Genomic DNA, 21,873 nt, shown 5'->3' on the forward strand with positions numbered 1-21,873 from the left:
ACTCCAGGGGCAGTACACTATTCACTGCACCACCTAGCCACCCCGAGAAATAATTCTTCAGTTAGATATTTGCAACCAATTTTACATAACAAAATGTCCTGTACAAGAACTATTTTCCCTCTAATAGTCTTTTTTTTTTCCTTAAGAACAGAACTTAGTGGGGCAGCTAGGTGGCACAGTGAGTAGAACACCGGCCCTGGAGTCTGGAGGACCTGAGTTCAAATCCGGCCTCAGACACTTAACACAAAAACTAGCCATGTGACCTCGGACAAGTCACTTAACCCCAATTGCCCTCCAAAAAGCAAAAAAAAAAGAATGGAATTTAGTTTTCTATTGTTTACCTTGTGAAGGCAAAGAGTTGACAGTTGAATTTCAATTTTCTATAATTCTTTAGTTTGCCATGACGTAGCAATTATACTTCAATTCCTTTTTTGTTCTGCAACCTTAAACATTTCAGTCTTTTAAGTGAAACTCACCTAAACCTCCAAACCATCCACTAAAGCAAAGTAAGATCCAAAATTTAGGAACAGGAAAGAATTTCCCACTAAATTCTAAGCACTGACTTGTTCAGTGCAGAGAGACTTAAGCATGGTTTTTTCATTTAGATCATGTAGACTGGAAATTCTATCATCACATTTATTCATTTTTTTAAAAATTCAGTTAAAATAAATTAATCAGCCAGCGAATTTTTTTTATTGCGTAGTCGGTCATTATGTTCTGTGCTAGACAAGATAATAACAAATTCATTTGAATGAAGAGGTCTAGAATCTCCATTTGAAACAATAAGAGAAAAAGTAAATCTGAAGAGGGCATATCATTGCCAAATCTCAGACTATTACAAGGCAGTAATTGGAAGGGAACAAGCATTTATTAAGCACCTACTGCTTGCCAGAAACTAATATTATCTCATTCAGTCTACATAGCCCTGGGAGTTTTTTATCCCCATTTTACAGTTGAGGAAAGTAAGGCAGAGGTTGTTATTTGCCTAGGGTCATACAACTAGTAAGCATCTAGAACTGTATTTTAACTGAAGTCTTCTTAGCATCAAACACAGTGCTCTACCCAGTCTGCCATCTAGCTGCCTCATAATCATCAAACTATTTTGGTTAAAATATTAGGCAAGAATGAAATAAGAAGGACCTTTCATAGCTATGGCTAATAAGGTAATTAACCAGATAAGGAATAGAAATTACCATAAAAATTAAGAAATAGTTTCAATTACAAAAAATTAAGAAGATTTTGCATAATAAACATCAGTGAAACTTGAATAAGAAGAGTGTGCTACCATATGGTAAGGTCAGGAAAAGACTCTTATAGGAGTTGGCACATGGGCTATACTTTGAAGGAAGCTAGGAATTCCATAAGGTTATGGTGAGGAGAACCACAAAATCTAATCCACTTGAGCAAAAGCACTGAAGTGGGAGATGAAATGTCATGTACAAGTAACAACTAGCAGACCATTTTAATTGGAACAGAGAATAGAAGAAAAGGCATAATTTGAATTAGTACTGGAAATGTAGAAAGGTGGCATTCTACAGAACTTTCAATGCCCTTCTGAGGAGTTTTTATTTATCCTAGAAATAGTAGTAGACCATTGAAAAATTTTGAGTTGACAGCCAACAGGAAAGCAGTTTGAATTGAATGGTGGAGCTGGAAGCCATGCTAGGGTTTAAGAAGTGAGTAGGGTACTTAGTATCATAAATAGTCAGGTTTCCAAAAAGTCAAGCAACCTGGTGAGCCTTATAGCTCCCAGGGACTTACAGACCTACTTCCTTATACTGCTTGCACTACACACAGACACACAGACACACCACCCCTAGGGTTGAGCCTCCTCTCTTTGCACCTGTTTTTTGCTTTCCAAAGCCATCTTCTCTCTTCTCACATTTACAGGTCAACTTGAAGGGTATAACTCAAGTGTATGAATCAAATGTGAATGTACCAATCCTCCTAACTGTTAAATAAATATAGATATTCAGGAGTAACTTACCACACTCTTCCTAGACACATCCTCTACATTCAGATTACCTGTTAAACATTCCACATAGTTGCAGCACTTAGTTCTAGCAGCATCTTCTTTACTAAAGCTGTCTTTTTACAAAACCCTGAGCAGCTTTTCAAAACCCAGATTTGTATAAGTAGACTACTCACCAGATGACCTTAGAAAATATCAATCTAATAAATTTTCCCTTATATCTTTCTGTTAGACTTATCCAAAACTGAGAGAGGGATATTGAAATCTCCTTCACTATTGTGTTACTGTTTATTGTCTTCTTGTAACTCAGTTACTGTTTCCTTTATGAATTTGGATTCTAAGGTATTTGGAGCATATAAGTTTATTTGCTGATAGTTTGTTGTGGGTTCCTTTTAGCATGATATATTTTCCTTGTTTATCCCTCTTTATTTTTTGAATGTTTTTGCTTTGTCAGTCATATAACATGATTGCAAATCCTACATTTTGGAGTCCATTTGATGCAGTGTTTTTTCCCATACATTTTAGTTTGTTTCTGTTTTTGTTTTTTTAAGCAGCAGATTGTAAGGTTTTGTTTTCTTATCCAATTCTTTTTTGTTTTATTGAATTATTTAATCAATTCACATTTAAAGTTATGAGGAAGGGGAGGGTAGGTGATGCAGTGAGTATGAACACCGGCCCCGGAGTCAGGAGGACCCCGGGATCGGTTCCCACCTCAGATACTTAACACCCACACAAAATAACTGGCCCTGTAACCTTGGGCAAGTTACTTAACCCCAATTGCTTTAAAAATTAAAAAAAAAGTTATGAGAGATAGGTTTTCATTTTCTTTGTTTCTAATGGTTTTATTTTGAGTTATGATTTTTTTCCCTCTTCTGTAAACATAGTATCATATTTTTTCATTTACATAAGTTTAATCATTTTCAAGGTGACTCTATTCCCATAGACTCTATTCCCATCCACTCTCATTTTTTAGCCCTTTCCCTTAAGGGTTTTGATTATTAGTTCTTTTTTCTTTCCTGCTTTTATCTGCTTATTTAATTCTTCTCTGCTTTCTTTCCCCACTCTTAGTCAAGTAGATTCCCTTTTCTTCTCCTCCCCTTCAACTAGTTTTGTTCATTAATCTTTAAAAAAAAAAAATGTACCTATTTGCAGAGGACTTTTCTCTCATTCTCTTCATTATTCGTGCTTTCTGTCTATTCTAGACCCACATTTTCTGGTTCATGAACCTTAATAGAGACTATTCTCTATATTCCTCAGGAATCAAAATATACAACGTAATCTCTTCTACAGCCTCCCTACTAGGCAATTTCTGCCACTGTCTTGTAGAACTTGCCCTGTAGAATCCCCTTTTTCATTTTGCTTCCCCCTCCCCCCCCAGAACAGTCAGTTCTTGTAGATCATAAAGAGGACACGGCTGCAAGGTAGTACCCAAACAAATGTGCATGGCTCTGATTATGCAGCCCACTACTGTTCTGTGCCCGCCCCTGGTTACCTTTTCCCAATTTGCCTTAAAATCTCCTCCCTGGGTCCATGCTTTCTCACTCCCACTCTCCCTTCCCCCGGTGCCATTTGCTGTCCTACTTTCAACCAGAGGAACATTTATCACCAAAGCAAGACCTCCTTCCTTCCCCACCTTTTCAAACCTCTCCCCTCCTCGTCACCACCTCCTCTGTAACTCTTCTCTTCCTAAAAGATCACAGGTGTCACCTTCCCTTCATTGCTAGCCCTCAACATAATATGGGAACATCACAACAGTCTTTTCTATTCCCCTTTTCAGTTTCCCCTCCATGTACCCTCTCATTTTGTAATGTAATCCCCCTGAAAAAAATTTTTGGTTCATCCATAGACAAAGCATTAGCAGGTTCTGTCTATAATATTCCAGACTCTTCAGTATTGCTTCCATTGAATTCCTCCTTCACCCCTGTCTCCTTGTGTAAATTTAGGAAAAAAAAGTCTCTTACTGATCTCTTTACCTTTACTCTGTCAGTCTTGTTGTCCCTGGTGCTGCATGCATTTGCCCCTCCCGCCTTTCTATTGTCTGGGGTATTTAAGAAGCAAATCCTCTCTTCAAATCTGATTTCCATTCTAAGAAACTTTCGAGCATGTCTTTATTATTGAATGTCTATGTTTTTCATTTGTGATTAAGCTCAGATTTGCAGGATTGGTCACCTTGGGCTGCATCCTGAGCTCCATTGCTCTTCAGAACATAATATTCCATTACCTCCTATTTTTTCTGGTGGGTGGAGAATACTCTTGTTTTTTAACTTCCTTTCCTATATTTGAAGATCTTTCTCCTAATCACTAGCAGAAGTTGTTATTTCTGAATTGAATTGTTAAATTTAACCACTATGTATCTTGGCGTCTGAAGCCTTGGGGTATTCCATAGTTCTGAACTAAGATAGTGGCAATAGGAATAGAAAGGATGCAACAGATATGAAAAGCATTTCAGAGGTTAAAATCAATAGCACTGGCAATTAAATTTATGTCTCCCAAAAGAACCTTGACCTGACAGAATCTGAACACTAATTCCAAAAATAAAATAAGAGAACTGCCCAGAATTTATCAATACACAAAAATGAAATACCAGTTGAAAAACTTATGTTATACCCAACTGGATAAATTCAATAGATTGGTAACTTTTCCCCCTGCCTTCAAATTATTCCTTTTTTCCAATCCACCTCACATATCACTTCCAAAGAAATCTTACTAAAATATAGCTTTGTAAATTTTAATATATATACACACTAGTTATTATTAAATCAACAGTCGTCATTTGTAATAGGTTAATTCATCACAAATAGTAGTCTAATTAATTTTTAATTAAGAAATGTTCATAGGAGGAAAAATGCTTCTGTACATAATCAACAGGGTCATTTGAAACTTTTTTATAGCATTATGTAACACCATGCATTCTATAAAGGATAGAAGCAACCACTACAGTAATCAATATATCATAGTAGTGTTATATGGGAATCTCAACACTCTTATTTCAAAATTCTGAGAGTTGGTATGGGGTCTTGGACTGTTGCAAATATAATTCAATGAGTTTTCTTTGAATATTTAATCATAAGAAACTATGATGAAAATTTTAAAGTAGCATAAATGCATTTGCGTGTTTTGGCTGGCATTTCAGCTTGTGAGAATTAAATTTTTTTTTCATTTAATTGGCACAGCGTTCACTTGGCAAGAAGACTACTTCAGTTAGAAAAGCAAAACTCGTTGTTTGTAAAAAACCTGGAACATCAAAAGGAACAAGTAACACAGATTTCACAAGAGGTAAATAATTGAAACAAAAGAAACACATATGAAGAGTCACAGTATTCAGTTCAATCCTTTGTAGACATTTGTTTGTTTTTAAGGCAGTTTTCAAATAAGCGGTTTGTTGTTACAAAATGATCCACGATTTATGAAACTAAATTTATGTTAAAGCTTTATAAAGCAATTTATAGTGTATGGCAAAATGAAGATCAAAAGAGAGATTACTTTACCCAGACTAAATATAAATGCAGGCTAGACAGACAAAGCTTTGATTTCTGAGGAAACCACCTAGTAAAACAAGTTTGGTAGTTGGGATGACATTTTAAGTTTTCAATGAATACTTCATTTTTTATATGGATTTACTTTTTGAAGTATTGTTGGTGATCATTTCTCTAATAACCCACTATATGCTGTACTCTAAGGTGTCAAATCATTGAATTCTTCAGTATGTGGTACATGACTAAATTGGGGCAGCTGGTTGGCACAGTGGGATAGAGTTTGGGCCTGAAGTCAAGAAGATTCATCTTTCTAAGTTCAAATCTGGCCTCAGACAATTACTAGCTATGTGACCCTCGGCTTCATTTCCTCATCTGTAAAATGGAGAAGGAAATGGCAAACCACTCCAGTGTCTTTGAAAAGAAAAGCCCAAATGGGGTCACAAATAGTCAGACATCACTGAAACAGCTTATTTTAATTTACAGGAGAATAATTGATATTTCCCATTTTCCTCAACTTTATGTCATTTAAAGAATAAACACATATTTTACATAGTACTTTTTTATCCTTTTAAAATGTAATCCAAAATATTATTAAATTTTGCATAGTTTTAGTTTAAAATTACAAGTCTTAGTAGGAATAAAAAAAAAAGATGGGGGCAGGTAGGTGGCGCAGTGAGTAAAGCACCGTCCCTGGAGTCGGGAGGACCTGAGTTTGGTTCTGGCCTGAGACACTTAACACCCACATAAAAATACTAGCCGTGTAACCTTGGGCAAGTTACTTAACCCCAATTGCCCTCCAAAGGCAAAAAATATCATAAATATATTTTGCCAGATATTCTTTATATTTCACTAGTTCTAATAGTGACAAGTTTTTTTGTGCTCAGAAATATTCAGTTGCTTTTGGATTCTTATTAAAGTTTATCTGTATGTCTTTTATTTTATTTTTCATCTAAACTATCTTTATGCTACAGCATAAATATGCTAAGAATCAGCTATCTTAGTTTATTCCTATTTTTAATATCTCTTATTCGAATAAAATTCCTACAAACTTTTCTAGTTATTTTTTATGCAAGGACCATATTTCATCCAAACTCCTCTAATATCTGACACATTTCTATGTACACAGCAAATATTCATTCTTTTGAAGTAAATTCAGTTTTACTAAAACAGTTAGGTTACTCAGTAGATTAGAGGATGCCTAAAATGTCTCAGATATTATACTTTATCTCACCCAAAAAAATCTTTTAAAATAGTTTAAATTGCATTTATATACACTTATAAATGACTGGAGGAAGAGAGAGAAAGAGTGTGTGTGTAAGTGTGTGTTTGTACTGTACTAGGAGTCTCTATATTCCTAAAGGTCTCACTAAATAAAAACATCAGAATCCATAAATGGTTGTAAATTAGGTATACAATATAAAGAATTTTATGAGTTAAAAAGCAATTTTTCCAGTTTCACTGGTTAGTGTAAGTACTTACAAGGTACTAAAACATGTATTAACAAGTTCTACAAGATTATGGTTCATAAAGTTCTAAACTATTGCTTTTTTTGTTTTTTGGAGTTTGCTTTCTGGAGGGGGGAAGGCAGGGCATTTGGAGTTAAGTGACTTGCCCAAGGTCACACAACTAGTAAGTGTTAAGTGTCTGAGGCCGGAGGCTGGATTTGAACTCAGGTCCTCCTGACTCCAGGTCAGTGCTCTATTCACTGCACCACCTAGCTGCCCCTAAACTATTGCTTTTACATGATTGAGAAAATACTATGATTTAAAGTTCCATAGCTTTGCCCATCTTTTATAATCAATATTTTGCTTAAAATAAAAATAATTATCTAAAATTGAGGTGATATAAATATAAGCTAGAGTAACTGGTGAAGTAACTGAAGAAAAAAAAAAACAGGGGGACTATGATAACAGCCTTTACATACTTGAAGGTGTATGGGAAAAGATTAGACATTTTGCTTGACCCTAGATGGTATAGCTAGGAGCTTTAGGTAAAAGTTCCAAAGAAGCAAATTTAGGCTTAAGGAAAACTTCATAACCTATACAGCAGTCTTAAGGTGGAATGGAATGCAGATCTTCAAGCAAAGACTTGAATGAGTTCTTATTGTAAATTATTGTAGCAGGGGGTGATTCTTTGTCTGATATGACTTAGATTTTTGTGGCTACGGGGGGTTCTATCCAACCCTAAATTCTATAATTCTCTGATAACCTAAAAGATGCTAAAGTATTGAATTATTTTATAAAATTAAAGAAAGTAAATTAAAATTATTTTAAAAATTAAAAATGTTATCAGAATCTGTAGTCTTTGAAAGAGGTTAAATATTTTAAAATTTAATAATGTTTGTAGAAAGAATAGCTCACCAGCCAACGGATTATTAAATTAATAATTATTAAAATAATCTGGTGTTTATGCCATTCAAAATGCCTTTAAAGTCATGAATGATATACTGTAGTTAGTGTCTGTAAAATGAGATGGTTCAAGTATTTTTAATAAAAAACAAATATTTTGAGTTAATCATATAATGCAGATTTTTGCATGAAAACAAATATTTTAAAGTAAACATATATTCATGTTTTTGTACCTTAATATCGTCTATCTTTCTACTGAGTATGTTGCTTATACTTTTCTGACCTTTTTATCTACCTTACCCTTCTAATCCAAAAAGAGACTTGCTAATATAACAAATTCATTATGGAAAATGCTATGCCCTTCACAATAGGAAAGGCATAAACAAAATTCATAAACTACACAAGAAACAAGCCCAATTAAGACAGATAATTTTGTCCAGAGTCACACGGCTAGTAAATGTGTCTGTCTGGGGCCGGATTTGAACTCAAGTCCTCCTGACTCCAGGGTCGGTACTTTATTCACTGTGCCACCTACTCTCCCCAAGACAGATAATTTTTGAAAGGAAAATTAAAGTTTTAGGTTTAAATGTTTTGGGGATAGCTATTGGCAATATTTGCCAAAGTAATACAGTCAGACATTTTCTACAGTTGTATCACAGTGAATAGTATTGAAGCAAAGTATGTACAGAATATAGTTTCTGTACATAGATAAGAGTTTCATTTTTAATCTCATGACCAAAAAAATATTTTATTGTGCTTTGCGTTAGGTAGTGCACAGAAAGTATTATATAGATATGACTACTGTCCCTGAGAGTTAGTATGGAGAAAGAACTGCTCTCAGACCAGGAAAGATTTGCGCTCAAGACCCACCCCTGACATAACCTTACTGTGTGACCCTGAGCAAATCACTTAAATTCTTGGGCAACTCTCTAAAACATTCTCATGTGCCAACTTGCATTGGTAGTGGAAGTTCCTCACCAAGACCTTCCTATACCTGTTAAATCAGAGGTCCAGGCCCCCTGTCCTGTCCTTGTCCTACAGGAATTTATTAGACATGCAAGAGACCTGTTCATAGTTACAAACATCTATCTTTCAATTAAATAACATCGTTTGAATAAGTTTCTGAATATGGAATAATGGGTAAATCAAGGAAGACATGTAGAAGGATAAACTTGGACCAGTGGAGACAAACGTAAATGATTGATAGCAAGTCCTTTTCAAGTTAGAGGGATGGAGAGTTAAAGAGCCGAAGAATACTGGGTGCCCGATGTAGAGAAGTGGCACCACTGAGGACAGACTGGATACTGCTGAGGAAAAACATATTTAAAGAGATCCAACAAATCCACAATAGCTATAGTAGTCTCCCCTTTCTTTAAAAAAACACAAAAACCTTCCCTTGATCCTTATCTTCTCAAGCTGTCATCCTCTCTCTCCTTCCTTTCACTGCCAAATTTCACCACCCACTCATTTATCAACCTTCTTCAATCTGGCTTTTTTCCCCTCTACAGAAACCTCTCATTTCGGATTCGACAGTGGCATCTTTTTTAATTGCTAAATCCGGTGGTCATTTCTCATGCCATATTCTCTGACCTTTTTGCAGTATTTGACACTGTTGCTTGCCTTCTCCTTGATCATCATCTCTCTTCTACTGGATTCCACAACTGCTCTCTCCTGGTTCTTCCTAGTCTCCTTCACTGGGTCATCTTCCTCCTGATGTCTTAACACTCTCATCTCAGTCATCTTGTCTCCTTGTACCTTTGGGTGTTGCTAGGTTATAGATTTCCATAGCTTCAATTATCGCCTCTATATAATTGAGTTTTACATCTACATATCTACTTCCAATCTGTCTCCTGATCCCTAATCCTGTTTCCACCTTCCTGCTAGATATATCCTCCTGCATATTCCATTAACACTTCAAACATTCCTCTTCCTACTGAAATTTTCTCCTCCTTCCACCTTCCCTCTCTCTTCCTGCTAATGGCACCACCCACACTTAAAATGCTAACATTCTTTATTTCTATTTTTTTACCTTCTTTATGCATTTAAACATCAATTTACACAAACATTTCAATATGCAAAGAAAAGAAAAGAATTGCATATTAAAATACAAACCTTCATTACATACAATTTTTTGTGCATTTTAAATTTAACATTATTACAAAACTGCACTGCTAGTGCGTGCCCCTTTCAAAACTTTTTTGCTCCCTTCTGTGTATTTGTTTAATGTGTTATTTATGCTCTTTTCTTTTTCTTCTGTTATCACTCTAAATACCCAACAATTTTCCTCTGTCCCCACCTAAAATAGAAGTTGTAACACATAAGTATATAACTAAGCAAAATAAATCCACACATCCATATCTAAAAATGCATGTCTTATTCTTCACCTCTAATCTATAGACCCTCTGCTGAAAGATAGGATGAAGGACTCCTCATCAGTTTTCTGAAGTCATAATTATTACATTGATCAAAGTTACTTTACATTATTTTATTTTATTTTTGCTTTTTGGAGGGCAATTGGGGTTAAGTGATTTCCCCAAGGTCACATGGCTAGTTTTTATGTTAAGTGTCTGAGACCAGATTTGAACTCAGGTCCTCTTGACTCCAGGGTCAGTGCTGTATTCACTGTGCCACCTAACTGCCCCACTTTACATTATTTTAATCATTATATAATTTGTTCTCTTAAGTTCTCTCCACTTTACTTTTCATCAATTCAAATAAGTCATCCTGATTTCTCTGACTTTGTCATTCTTTTTTTTTTTCTTTTTGGAGGGGGGAAGGCAGAGCAGTTAGGGTTAAGTGACTTGCCCAAGGTCACCTGGCTAGTAAGTATGTCCAATGTCTGAAGCCTTATTTGAACTCAGGTCCTTCTGACTCCAGGGCCGGTATGCTATTCACTGCACCACCTAGTCACCCCTTTGTCATTATTTTTTACTTTTACCTCTGTCATCCTCCATATAATCATTTGGTAAGTTCTATTAATTTTCTCTTGGAAATATCTTTCACAGTTTTCCCTCTCTTTTTTTGTTATTTTAAAATAAGTTTTGTTGGTTGATTATACTTTGTTTTTTATGTCACCAACATTTCCCAATATAATACTCCCAGAGAATCATACTTTATCATTTAAAAAAAAGGGGGGGGGAAACAGTTTTGGCAAAAGTGGCTACCTCAAAAAAGTATAACAATGGGGCAGCTAGGTGGCGCACTGAGTAAGAGCGGGAGGACCTGGATCTGTTCCAGCCTTAGATACATAACACCCACACACACAAAACAACTGGCCCTGTAACCTTGGACAAGTTACTTAACCCCAATTGCTTAAAAAAAAAAAACAGTATAACATTTTCTGTCATTTTCTCCAACATCTGCACAGAAAAAAGTGTCTTCTCATAGCTCTTCTTTATGGTCAGTGTTGGTCATTATAACTTCACAGCGTTCAGTTTGAATTGTGTATTTTTTTCTGTTTACATTGCTATAATGATTATTCCTGGTTCTGCTTACTTTGCTTCAGCTCATATAAGTGTTCCTATCCTCTGTCAATAGGATATTCATCATCTGTACAGAACAGTAACACTTTCATTACATTCATGAGTTCTAGAGTGTTTAGCCATTTCACAGTAAATGGACCTCTGCTTTGTTTCTAGAGCTTTACCACTGCTACAAGTGCTACTGTAGATGTACTGCTGTAAGTGGGGTTTTTCTTCCTGTTAATTTCCTTGGTTTATATGCCTAATCGTGGAATCTCTAAATCAGAGGGTTTGCATAGTTTAGTCCTTTCCTTTGCATGGTTCCAAATTGCTCTCTAAATGGTTGGGCCATTTCACCTACCTTTTTTTTTTCTTAAGTACAGTCAGTCTTCAACATTGTCGCATTTAATTTTTGTGACTTCAAGCATTTGAGTAATTTTATTATAAACCTCATTTTCACTTTCACTTGGCAATCATGGATTCTCACAGCTATATTCAGTAGAGAAAAAAAATGAGATGTGCAATGCCTGTATGTTTGTAGACTGGCTGGTGTCCTGCAAGGTGCTTCACTGGTCTTCTTCACTCTACCATTGTAAAGATCTCTCTGTACAGTCATTGCATATTTTCATTGTTTGCCTTTAAAACTTAAGTTTTGTGTTGCAGTTATGCCCCCAAGCCTTAGTACAAGTCCTTTGAGCTCTAAGCCCAAGCAAGAAAGTTATTGATGCAACTTAGTGAGGAAATAAAGATGTTCAATAAACTTTGTGTCAGAATGTCAGCAGCCCTGTCAGCCTAATCAACCAGCTGTCTAGAAACATCAAGGCTGTTGATTCCATCATCCATAGCAGCCTCAAGGTTAAATGTTACCTTGCCTCTGCTCTGCTCCCATGCTCTGAGACCCCTAAGGATCTCAGACAGCACATAAAACAGACCCTGCTGACAGATTATTTTGAACTAGTACACTCTTTACAATCTCTTAACACCATCCTCCAGCTATGAAAGACAGAGTTGCGGAGGTGATATTAAGACCTCACCAGTCTTGGCAACTTTTGACAGCAACAACTAAATTCCCAGCAACCTCTCCCTTGATTTTAAGAGGGTGACCAAAGTGGAGAGGTTTACATTAGTATAGTGTACAGTACAACACCCTCACACTGCCACCTGACACAGTGGAAGGTAATATTCAGGTTAAAAAATGTTTTAGTTTTAAGAATTTTCTTAGCTACACAATATTTATGGTACTGTGGGTTTAATGTGTTATGGAACATCAAAATTGTCTGAAATCAGTTTCGTTTTGTTTTTTGAGATGTTAGCACAAAAGGTCACAGAATTCTAGGGATTTACTAGCAAGAAAAATGTTTTACATGTTATCAGTTTTAGTTTGTGTACTGCATTTTTTTTAGGTTATTTCATGATTACTGTGGAAAAGTACATATTATCAGAATTAATGTTTTGTTATAAAGAATTGTTTTTAGGGATGGCTAGGTGGCACAGTGAATAGAGCACCAGCCCTGGAGTCAGGAGGACCTAAGTTCAAATCTGGCCTCAGACACTTAACATGAAACTAGCTGTGTGACCTTGGGCAAGTCACTTAACTCCAATTGCTCTACGTTACCCTCGCCAAAAAGAAAAAAAAAATTTTTTTTAAAGTATATTTTCAGAATTTCAGCAAAACATTACAGTTTTTGGTGGTTGTGGAAACCTAACCCCCTATTTCCCATAGGTTCAGTGTATCAGCATTCATATTTTTTACTTTCACACCATTTTCTAGGAACATTTTCCCTGTGAAAGTTGAAGATGGACTACATATGAAATGTAACATTAATTTTAGAGCTGGCTTGTTTGTATATCCCTTTGAACTTCTTTCTATTCACTTGCATGCATTTTTAAATGGTTCCTTGATGCTCTCTTCTTTCTTTTCATCACATCAGTATCATTAACCCACCCCTGTCCCCATCCCCCATAAAAAAAATTAACTCTCCCTTGTAATACATTTGTATGGGCCATCATCCCCAGTGACTTTTGAAATTATTTTCTCTCTTTTGACTGCTTTTAATCTATTCTGGATCTACAGGTGGCTTAGAACTTTGCTCCTCACCATTTTAGCATAAGCAAGCATAGAATCAATTCACATTAGTGCAAAGCCAAGCACAAGCAGCTTTCCAGAGACTGCTGCTGTGAATAGCTTCAAGGTTCTGATTACATAGTATAGTGAACTCTCTATTTATTCAGCAGTAAATTAAGGCAAAACATTCACAGAAATCAAAGTACAGCATTCACAATGTCTTAACTTAAGAACTTATCACTAAAGTGGCCACATAGTTTTCACCACAGTGGTCACATAGTTTTAAACAAAGTACATTCATTTAGTAACTTAATCATTTAGTAAGTCCTTCATTCAATCATCCTTAAGGAGGCTTGTCTCCTTAATGGACAGAAAGTACAAAGGTCAAAGTTCTCTATCCCTAGGTCACATTGTCTTAATCTCTCAGTCAAAAAGTCTTCTTTCTTCTTAATTGGAGATTAGTTCCCAATCATTCTTAATTCAATCATCCTGAAAAGGTCAGGATACAGAGTACAGAGTTCTCCACCCCTAGGCTACAGTAAATCATAATCTTCTCAGTTTGCATTAAGTACCCAAGAAGTTTTTCATCATTACTCAAGGCTGGTTCTCAGCTTCCATGGTTCCTCTTCCATGGGTCCGCTCCTGTCTGAATCCACCCAACTTTCACCAGGATTCAAAGGTAGGCAGCTCTCAACTCCTCGTCCAGCTCCTTATCCAGTTGCTGTTCCGTGTTGAAGCTCATAGTGTCCAACCAATCTCAAGTCCTTCACAGTTTCTGTTCCTGGGAAGGCAAAGCTTAACAAAGCCACAAAAACATTTATACACATTGCCAGCACCATCATCAATTCACTTTCTGCCTGTAAAATCAACCTAGATCCAACAACAAGGTCTGAGGAATCAACACAAATCATTGGTATAGTTCCAGGACCTCTGAAAACATCAGTAAGACCCTCTTCCAGTATATCTGTAAACATACAAAAAGAAAATCCTCTTTCAGGGCTTCTGAACCAGCAGTAAGGTCCCAGGGTTTCTATAACAATTGTGACATCCTCTATCAACAGATGAATCCGAAAAAAAGGAACATCAAAACAGACAAAGTACCGACACCACAGCCATGCTTCCTCCCAGTTCTCCTCTTTTCTCATTTCTCAGTTCTCAGTTCTCCATTCTGCTACCACAAGTTCTGTTCTCCATTCTGTTCTCAGTTTGTAGCAATTCTCAGAAGTTCTCAGGATCCTAACAGTTCTCTCTATCTCAGCAATTCTGGCTCTCTAACTTGCGCTTTTCCTTATATGTGGTATTAGCTCCTCCCTGTTCTGCCCCTTCCTGTTGCATCAGCAACTTCTTCCCACTGTGAGATTCACAAGTTCCAGATCTTAATACCTGATACAATCATGAACTGAAACTAGGTGCTAAGTACCTGTTTGATTGCCAATACTGGGGCAGGGATGATCTTCAAGTCCCCATTACCATTACAATTAGCTATTTCTGAATTCCACTTCATTTTGGGAAAGGGGTAAGGGGAGAAAATAATGGCTTCTCAGTTAAAAAATCAAATGGAGATTAAAAAAAAGAAGAAATTGTATGTTTTATACTGTCTTTCTCATCCATAGCATAGCTTTCTGTAAGAGGTAAAAAAGTATGATTGTTATCAGTATTCCAAAGTCAAGACTGATAGTTACATTGACTAAAGTTCTTAAGACTTTCAAGTTGTTTTATGTCACATTACAATAGTCTAAATTCTTCTCCTGGTTCTATTCATTTTACTTTTCATCAGTTCATACAAGTCTTCCCTGGTTTCTCTGATTTACTCTTCCCTCTTCATCATATCCCATAGCCAATTTGTCCAGTCAAGTTCACCTCCAAATGTGGCATAGTCACTATTACTCCTTTTTGGCTGCTTTGGATCTGTAGTCAAACAAGTCACTTTAGGGGCAGCTAGGTGGCACAGTGAGTAGAGCACCAGCCCTGGAGTCAGAAGGACCTGAGTTCAAATCCGGCCTCAGACACAAAAACTAGCCGTGTGACCTTAGGCAAGTCACTTAACCCCAAATTTGCCTCCAAAAAGCTAAAAAAAAAAAAGTCCCTTTGGACTTTGCACCTCTCCATCTTGGTGGACTATAAACCCTAACACGAATTCTGGTTCCTCTATCTTTAAACATCTTTCCATTCCAACTTTTTGAAGCTCACAGTATACCTTCAATACTCCTTCACCTAAAAGCAGGTGAGACAAAGTGCAGTGTCAAAGAACCAATCTCTGTATTCATATGAAGATCATGATGCCTCCCCCCATTCAGAGGCTCATAGAATGTCACAGTTTGGCTGGCTAGTGATTGCACAGTTTCCAGCTCAGCAGTCAGTCAAAAGACTGCTCTTCATTATTTAGCAGACTTACAATAATATCTCCACGTGTTTGAGTCCACATGGCGACTGAATCAGGTAGAACATGCTGCACATACTCATAAGGATGGGGCCTTCACTGGCCATTGTTAAAGCAGTGACACAAAATCCCAGAGATGAGAGACTATCCAGGAAGAAACAGTGGTCCACAGTGTCAAAAACTAAAAAGAAGCCAAGAAAAATATTAAGAAGGACTTAAGCTTTGTCAGCTAAGATGTCATTGATAACTTTGGAGAGAACAGTTTCAAGTGAGTAGTAATGAGTTTGGAAGCAAGTTTACAAATATTTGTGAAGTGAATGAAAGGAAAGGAAATGGATATAGTAATAGAGAGATAAGTATAGTGTGGTAGAGTGCTAGAGTTGGAATGAAGAAAACCTGTGTTCAAATCCTGCTTCAGATGCTAGCTCAGTGACACTGGACAAATCACTTAATTTCAGTAGGCCTCAGTTTCCTTATCTGAGGAAAATTTGAAAGAGTTAGACTTGATAATCTCTAAGGTCACTTCCAGCTCAAATCTATGATGCTGTGATTGTAGACAGTTTTTTCCAAGACTTTATTTCAGAAAGGGAAGGATGATAACTAGAGGTAATGGCAAGATTTGTTGAGGGTTTTTGTAAGAATTAGAGAGACTTGGGCTGGAAAGTTCTTCAAAAATCAGCTAATCTAGTTCTTTCATTTTACAGGTGAGGAAACTGAGGCTCAGAGGTGGCACAGGTAGTAAATGGCAGAGCAGGGATTTGGAAATAGGTCTTCTTATTAAATCCAGTGTGCTGTTTCCATTGTACCTCATACACAGTGCTTAATAAATGTTTGTTGAATCAAATTAAAGCGTCATACCTCCATATATAGAGATTGCATGACTCCCTTTGTTATTTTTGTCCCATTATTCAATTATTTTTTTCTAGAAGAGTTCTTTATAGCCCATTTTATCTTGTCCCATTCTCTCTAATAATTAATTACAGAGTAATAGAAAATGGGCTTAAATTTTAAGGTACCTTATTCTAACAAAACAAAATGTAATATTTTATCAATATTATTGTTGCCATCAAATATCGTTTATTACTGTTCCTGCTTTACATAAATATGTATGGGTAAGTTGGCATGGTATAATATAAGAGAGTACTGGACTTATAGTTAGGAGATGAATGAGTTCAAGTCCTAGCTCCAAACACAACTCCACTAAGCTTCAGTTCCCTTATCTGAAAACTGAAGCTTTTAATACTTGCAAAGAGCTCATGTGAAAAAAATGTCTAGCAAAATGTGGGATGTAATATAAATATAATTTACTATTATTATGAAGATTAGAAGAGGTTTTTAAAAATTTTTTATTCATTGAGGATTAGAATGCTCTATTGAGGGAATAAAAATAAAAAGAGCTAAACTGAGAAAAGAGGTCAGAGTGGAAATGGATAGCACAGTGATTTTAGGTGAAAACAGTACAAAGAATAGCATTGAAGGGTTTGAACTAGTTAACCTAGGTTTTTAGAGTGTGGTGCTAGTGAGACTGAAGCTACAAATTCAGCCCCTCTGTATTCTTTTAATTTCACAGGTGTTCTGTTTCATGAGGACACCATTGGTGATTAATCTTAACAGTATTTGCCTTGGGAACCAAATGAGAAACTAATTTAATTCAGACCATCACAAATTCAGGAAATATAGCTCAGAAGTATAAATTTTACTGATAGTGAATCAGTTGCATCAAAATTTTTTTATTTTTTTAAAGCAGTGCTTCCCCTTCCCCTTTTAGTATAAAATAATCAGAAGCCATGATAGAATAATTAGATACAGTGAGAGATGATAATTTTTAAAAGACAAGAACTTTCCACACAGGAAGGGTAGATTTAATTGAATTCAAGCTTTACTAATTATCTATTACATGTAAGATATATAGATGCTAGAGATACAGAGATGAATAAAGTACGGTTCTGGTGTTAAAGAAACTTTACAGTATAATAATGAAGATAAAATATTTTAAGAGAAAATCCTTTAATTTGGTCAAGAAACAAATAATTTGCCATTATAGAAATAAATAACTGAACTTGTTTAGCTTTAATGTATCGTAGCCTAGTACTTTTACTACTTTAAAATTCTACCATGCTGGAAGCATAGTACTTTTATTAGGGTCTGCCAAACAACAGACCTATTGCATTCAGAGGAGCAGCCCTGCTAAATACAGAGAGTCATATCTGTAGTAGGCTGGGAACTTGGTGATGAATTTATTTTTTTTACCATGACAACCCATGGAACAAAAATACAAAATAGCCTGCAATCATGTGCAGTTCCCTTCTCTTTCTGAAGTGATGGCAGCAGAAAGGAGGAAAAGAAGGTAGAGGGGGATGATAAGAATCACAGTTTTTAGAGCAATTATAATTTTTTCATTTGATTTAAATAAGACAAAAGGTTTAAGGGTTGTATTAATCTGTATTAAAGATCTTAAGAGCATAAAGATAGGAGAGTGAAAACGTGCTACACTGAGGAAAAAATGAGAGGGAGCAGGATAGAGCTTACTATTTCTCATAATTGGGTCTTCAAGTTGAAGAATACACAAAACTGGAGGATGATGTAGGAGAAATAGGCATCACACAAACCTCACTCTCACCTGAACTGACCAAAGGAGGGTGGAATGCACACATACACATACAGAGTTTGGTGTAAAAATATTGTGAATTCATTAGTAAAAACTGTGGGACAGGAAGAATGGAAGGAAGTTAAGAAAGAAATCGGAGGGAATTAGTGACAGACAAAATAAATTTCAACTTCCTAGTGTGGATCCTTATTGGGGTAATAAAAAGGAAAGAAAATATAAATAAGAACTATTGGTCAGAGTTTAGATGAAGGGAAGAAAAAGACTGATGGAAGGAGATCATTTCAGTTATGGATTGTAGTGTTGATTCCTTCTCTTTCACTGCCAAATTCTTTGTAAAGAATAGAGCCAAGGATAAAGAAAGGAAAAAGTGTAAGAGAATATGATTGAAGAAAATACATAGTAGTTATAAACATAAACATGAATAGGATGAGGCAGAAGACAACATAATGCATTAGAAAGCAGCATCCAGCAGTGTGTTGTTTATAAGAGACACACTTGAAATAGATCCACACAGAATCCAAATGAAATGTTGGAGCATAATTTAATATTCAGGCAGTCTCAAAAAAAGTCAGGGTTGACCATAGTCAGATTATGGAGCAATAAATATAGACATGGCTAACAGAGGGAAACAGAGAAACAACGTAATGTGTAAATAGTGTTGAGGACAATAAAATAGTATCATTACTTAATGTATTTGCACGAATGGTATAATATCTAAATACTAAAGGAGAAAGTAACTCGATGATTTGTTGTTGTTTCAGTTGCTTCAGTCCTGTCCAACTCTTCCTGACCCCATTTGGGGTTTTCTTTGCAAAGATACTGGAGTAGTTTGTTTCTTCCTTCTCCAGCTCATTTTATAGATGAGGAACTGGGCTAAGGGACTTGCCCACAGTCACACAGCTACTAAGTGCCTGGGGCCAGATTTGTACTAAGGAAGATGCATCTTCCTAACTCCAGGCCCAGCACTCTATCCACTATGCCACCTAGGGAGAAATAGCAAAAATTATAATAGTTGGAGAATTCAGTGAACCTCTTTCAAACTTAGACAAAGCTACCAAAATGTAAACAAGGAAAAAATTAAAGACTTTAATGCAATTTTAGAACAGTATATATGATAGGTTTCTGGCATTTACCAAAAGGCAGTAGAAAGAAGCATATATATTCTCAACTGTGTATGACGCGTCACAAAAGTTAAATTTGTGCTTGTACATAAAATCTTCATATACAATGCATAAAAGTAAAAATATACTAAACAATATTTATTCACTAAAACACAGTAAAAATTATAATCAGTACAGGGCCTTGGAAGTCAGAATTCTAATTTAAATGGGACTAAATAATATAATCCTAAAGAATTGGTAGGCTGAAAAACAAATCATAGAAATAATAAATAACTTCATCAAAGAAAATTATAATAATTAGACAGTACACCAACTCTTTTGGAATGTAACCAGAATAATCCTTGGGAAAAAATTTTTATCACTAGATAATTTTATCAACAAAAGAAAGAATAGATCATTTAATTGATTATGCAACTTAAAAAAAAACACTAGAAAAACAACAGATTAAAAAAACAACCACAGTGCATGAAAAAAAAATTCATTGAGCAATTTGCTACAGCAGTTTTTACAAATCTTTTCCATTTTTCTTCTATTGCTTACCTCCTTCCATTTATATCCCTAAATGCCCTTGGAATGATTTTGCTTAATTTATCTGCTCTTTTAGCTAACAATTTATCTGTTCTTTTAGTTTAAAAAAAAAAGCCTCTAGTTTTATTGAAACATTCAAAGCTTCCAGAAAAGAACCATAAACAAAATGCTATATTCGAAAATAGTAGATTTCTATATAGACTCCCATGTAGTGAACATATGGGAGGATATGAACAAGTATGGAACAAGATGGGCAGGGTTTGAGATATATATATCATTGGTGGATATTCCCAACATAGATGAGAAGATAGACACATTTAAATATTTGATTTTGTTCTTCAGTTTGTTCTTTTTTAGGGATGTTTTTATATAGAAAATTTTCCTTTTAATATATCCATACCTGTATGTGTGAAATGGAAGAAATTATTTTGCTGAAGGTCCTGTTCACTTACACAAAACCTTCTAGATATCTTCAGTATTTTTGAATATAGCATTTTATTTATGGTTCTTTTTTGGAAACTTCGATGTTTACAGGCCAAGTCAATGATGCTAGAGATCTCTTTTCTGCCACATTCACTCATGACCCACATTCTCTTCAGTTCTTGTATTATTATTTTCACATTGTAACCCCAGTTACAATATGAGCCATCCTGAAGGACTTTGTTTTTATTTTTCTTTGTTTTCCTGGCGCACAGTGCATGAGGGCATCACAGCTGAGGAGCAGCAAGTAGACAAATATGCTAGCTAGTCCATACAGTAATGAGCTAAAAGACTGGAAAGATAGAGAGGAGACATTGTAAAGGACTTAAAATGACAGAAGAGCTTTTGTTTGATTCTAGTCCTGATAGAGAGCCTTTGTTTTCTGAATAGGGTACTCATTTTGGAGGAAGGATTGGTTGGGGGAGAAAATGAGGCAGGGAAGTAAGTATAAAAGTTTCTGCAATAATCCAGGGGAAAAAAAGTGGTGACGGGTCAGTGGCATGAAGGGTTCGTACGCAAGAGTTATGTTAGAGAATGAAGTTATAAGATTTGGTAATTGTTTGGATAAGTGGAGTTAATTAGAGAGAAGGATCCCATGTTCATTCCCATGTAGAGGAAGAATTGTAGAAAGGAGACCAAAGGCAAAGAAACTAATTAGGGAGCTAGTTGCTGTGATAGGTAATGAGGGCCTGAGCTAGGGTAGTGATCATGTGAGCATAGAGCAGATGGAAGCAGCATTATAGGTAGAATTGACTTGGCAACTGATGGCATCTGGGAATTAAGAAATTGGGCCCCTGGGAACACAAAATGGAAAGAGAAATGAGAAAGGAAGGGAAGAATCAAAGATGACACCAAAATTGTGAACCTGGGTCACCAATAGTTGTGCCCTCACAAAGAAAAGGGGGGTGGCAGGGGAAGGTGAGTTCGGTTTAAAATGCAATTTGATATGCCAGTGGGCTACGAGGGAAGGGAGGCAAGGAGGAGGAATAAGCATTTATAAATCACCTGCTATGTGCCAGGCACTGAGCCAAGTGCTTTAAAAATTTTTCTCATCAAGGAAAATTGGTGCCTGGCAGGATTGCTAGGAGGATCGCCAGAGATAAAGAAATGCTATCATTATTATTATTATTCATCCTCACAATAATCCTGTGAGGTAGGTGCCATTATTATTTGTATTTTACAGTTAAGGGAACCTAGTCCAGCAAAGATTATGTGACTAGCCTAGGGTCATACACAGCTAGGATGATTCTGAGCTCAAATTTGGACTTCAGCCTTCCTGACTTCAGATCTGCCAAGAGAATATAGCACATAAATAGCATTTTCATATTGAGAGTAATGTTTATAAACTTGCATTTAATTAATAATACACTGCAAAAATTACTATATGAGCACTTGTATATAAACTACTGAATTTGTTTTGCCTTTTTATATTCA

The 21,873-nt window shown here is 35.9% G+C and overlaps 1 protein-coding gene across 4 annotated transcripts in view; it reads left to right on the plus strand.

Moving 5' to 3' along the window:
* PIBF1 (progesterone immunomodulatory binding factor 1) overlaps positions 1-21,873 on the plus strand; it is a 321,204-nt gene that overhangs the window by 196,839 nt on the left and 102,492 nt on the right. For all 4 annotated transcript variants that reach the window (XM_069066780.1, XM_069066782.1, XM_069066781.1 and 1 more), the window contains exon 14: positions 5,146-5,248. In XM_069066780.1, coding sequence (XP_068922881.1) covers positions 5,146-5,248 — 103 coding nt within the window. The remainder of the gene's footprint in view (positions 1-5,145; positions 5,249-21,873) is intronic.

This window comes from Petaurus breviceps, unplaced genomic scaffold, assembly GCF_028583685.1.
Source record: "Petaurus breviceps papuanus isolate PSGF00001 unplaced genomic scaffold, PetGlider_PUasm1.0 90730, whole genome shotgun sequence".
Lineage (NCBI taxonomy): Eukaryota > Metazoa > Chordata > Mammalia > Diprotodontia > Petauridae > Petaurus > Petaurus breviceps.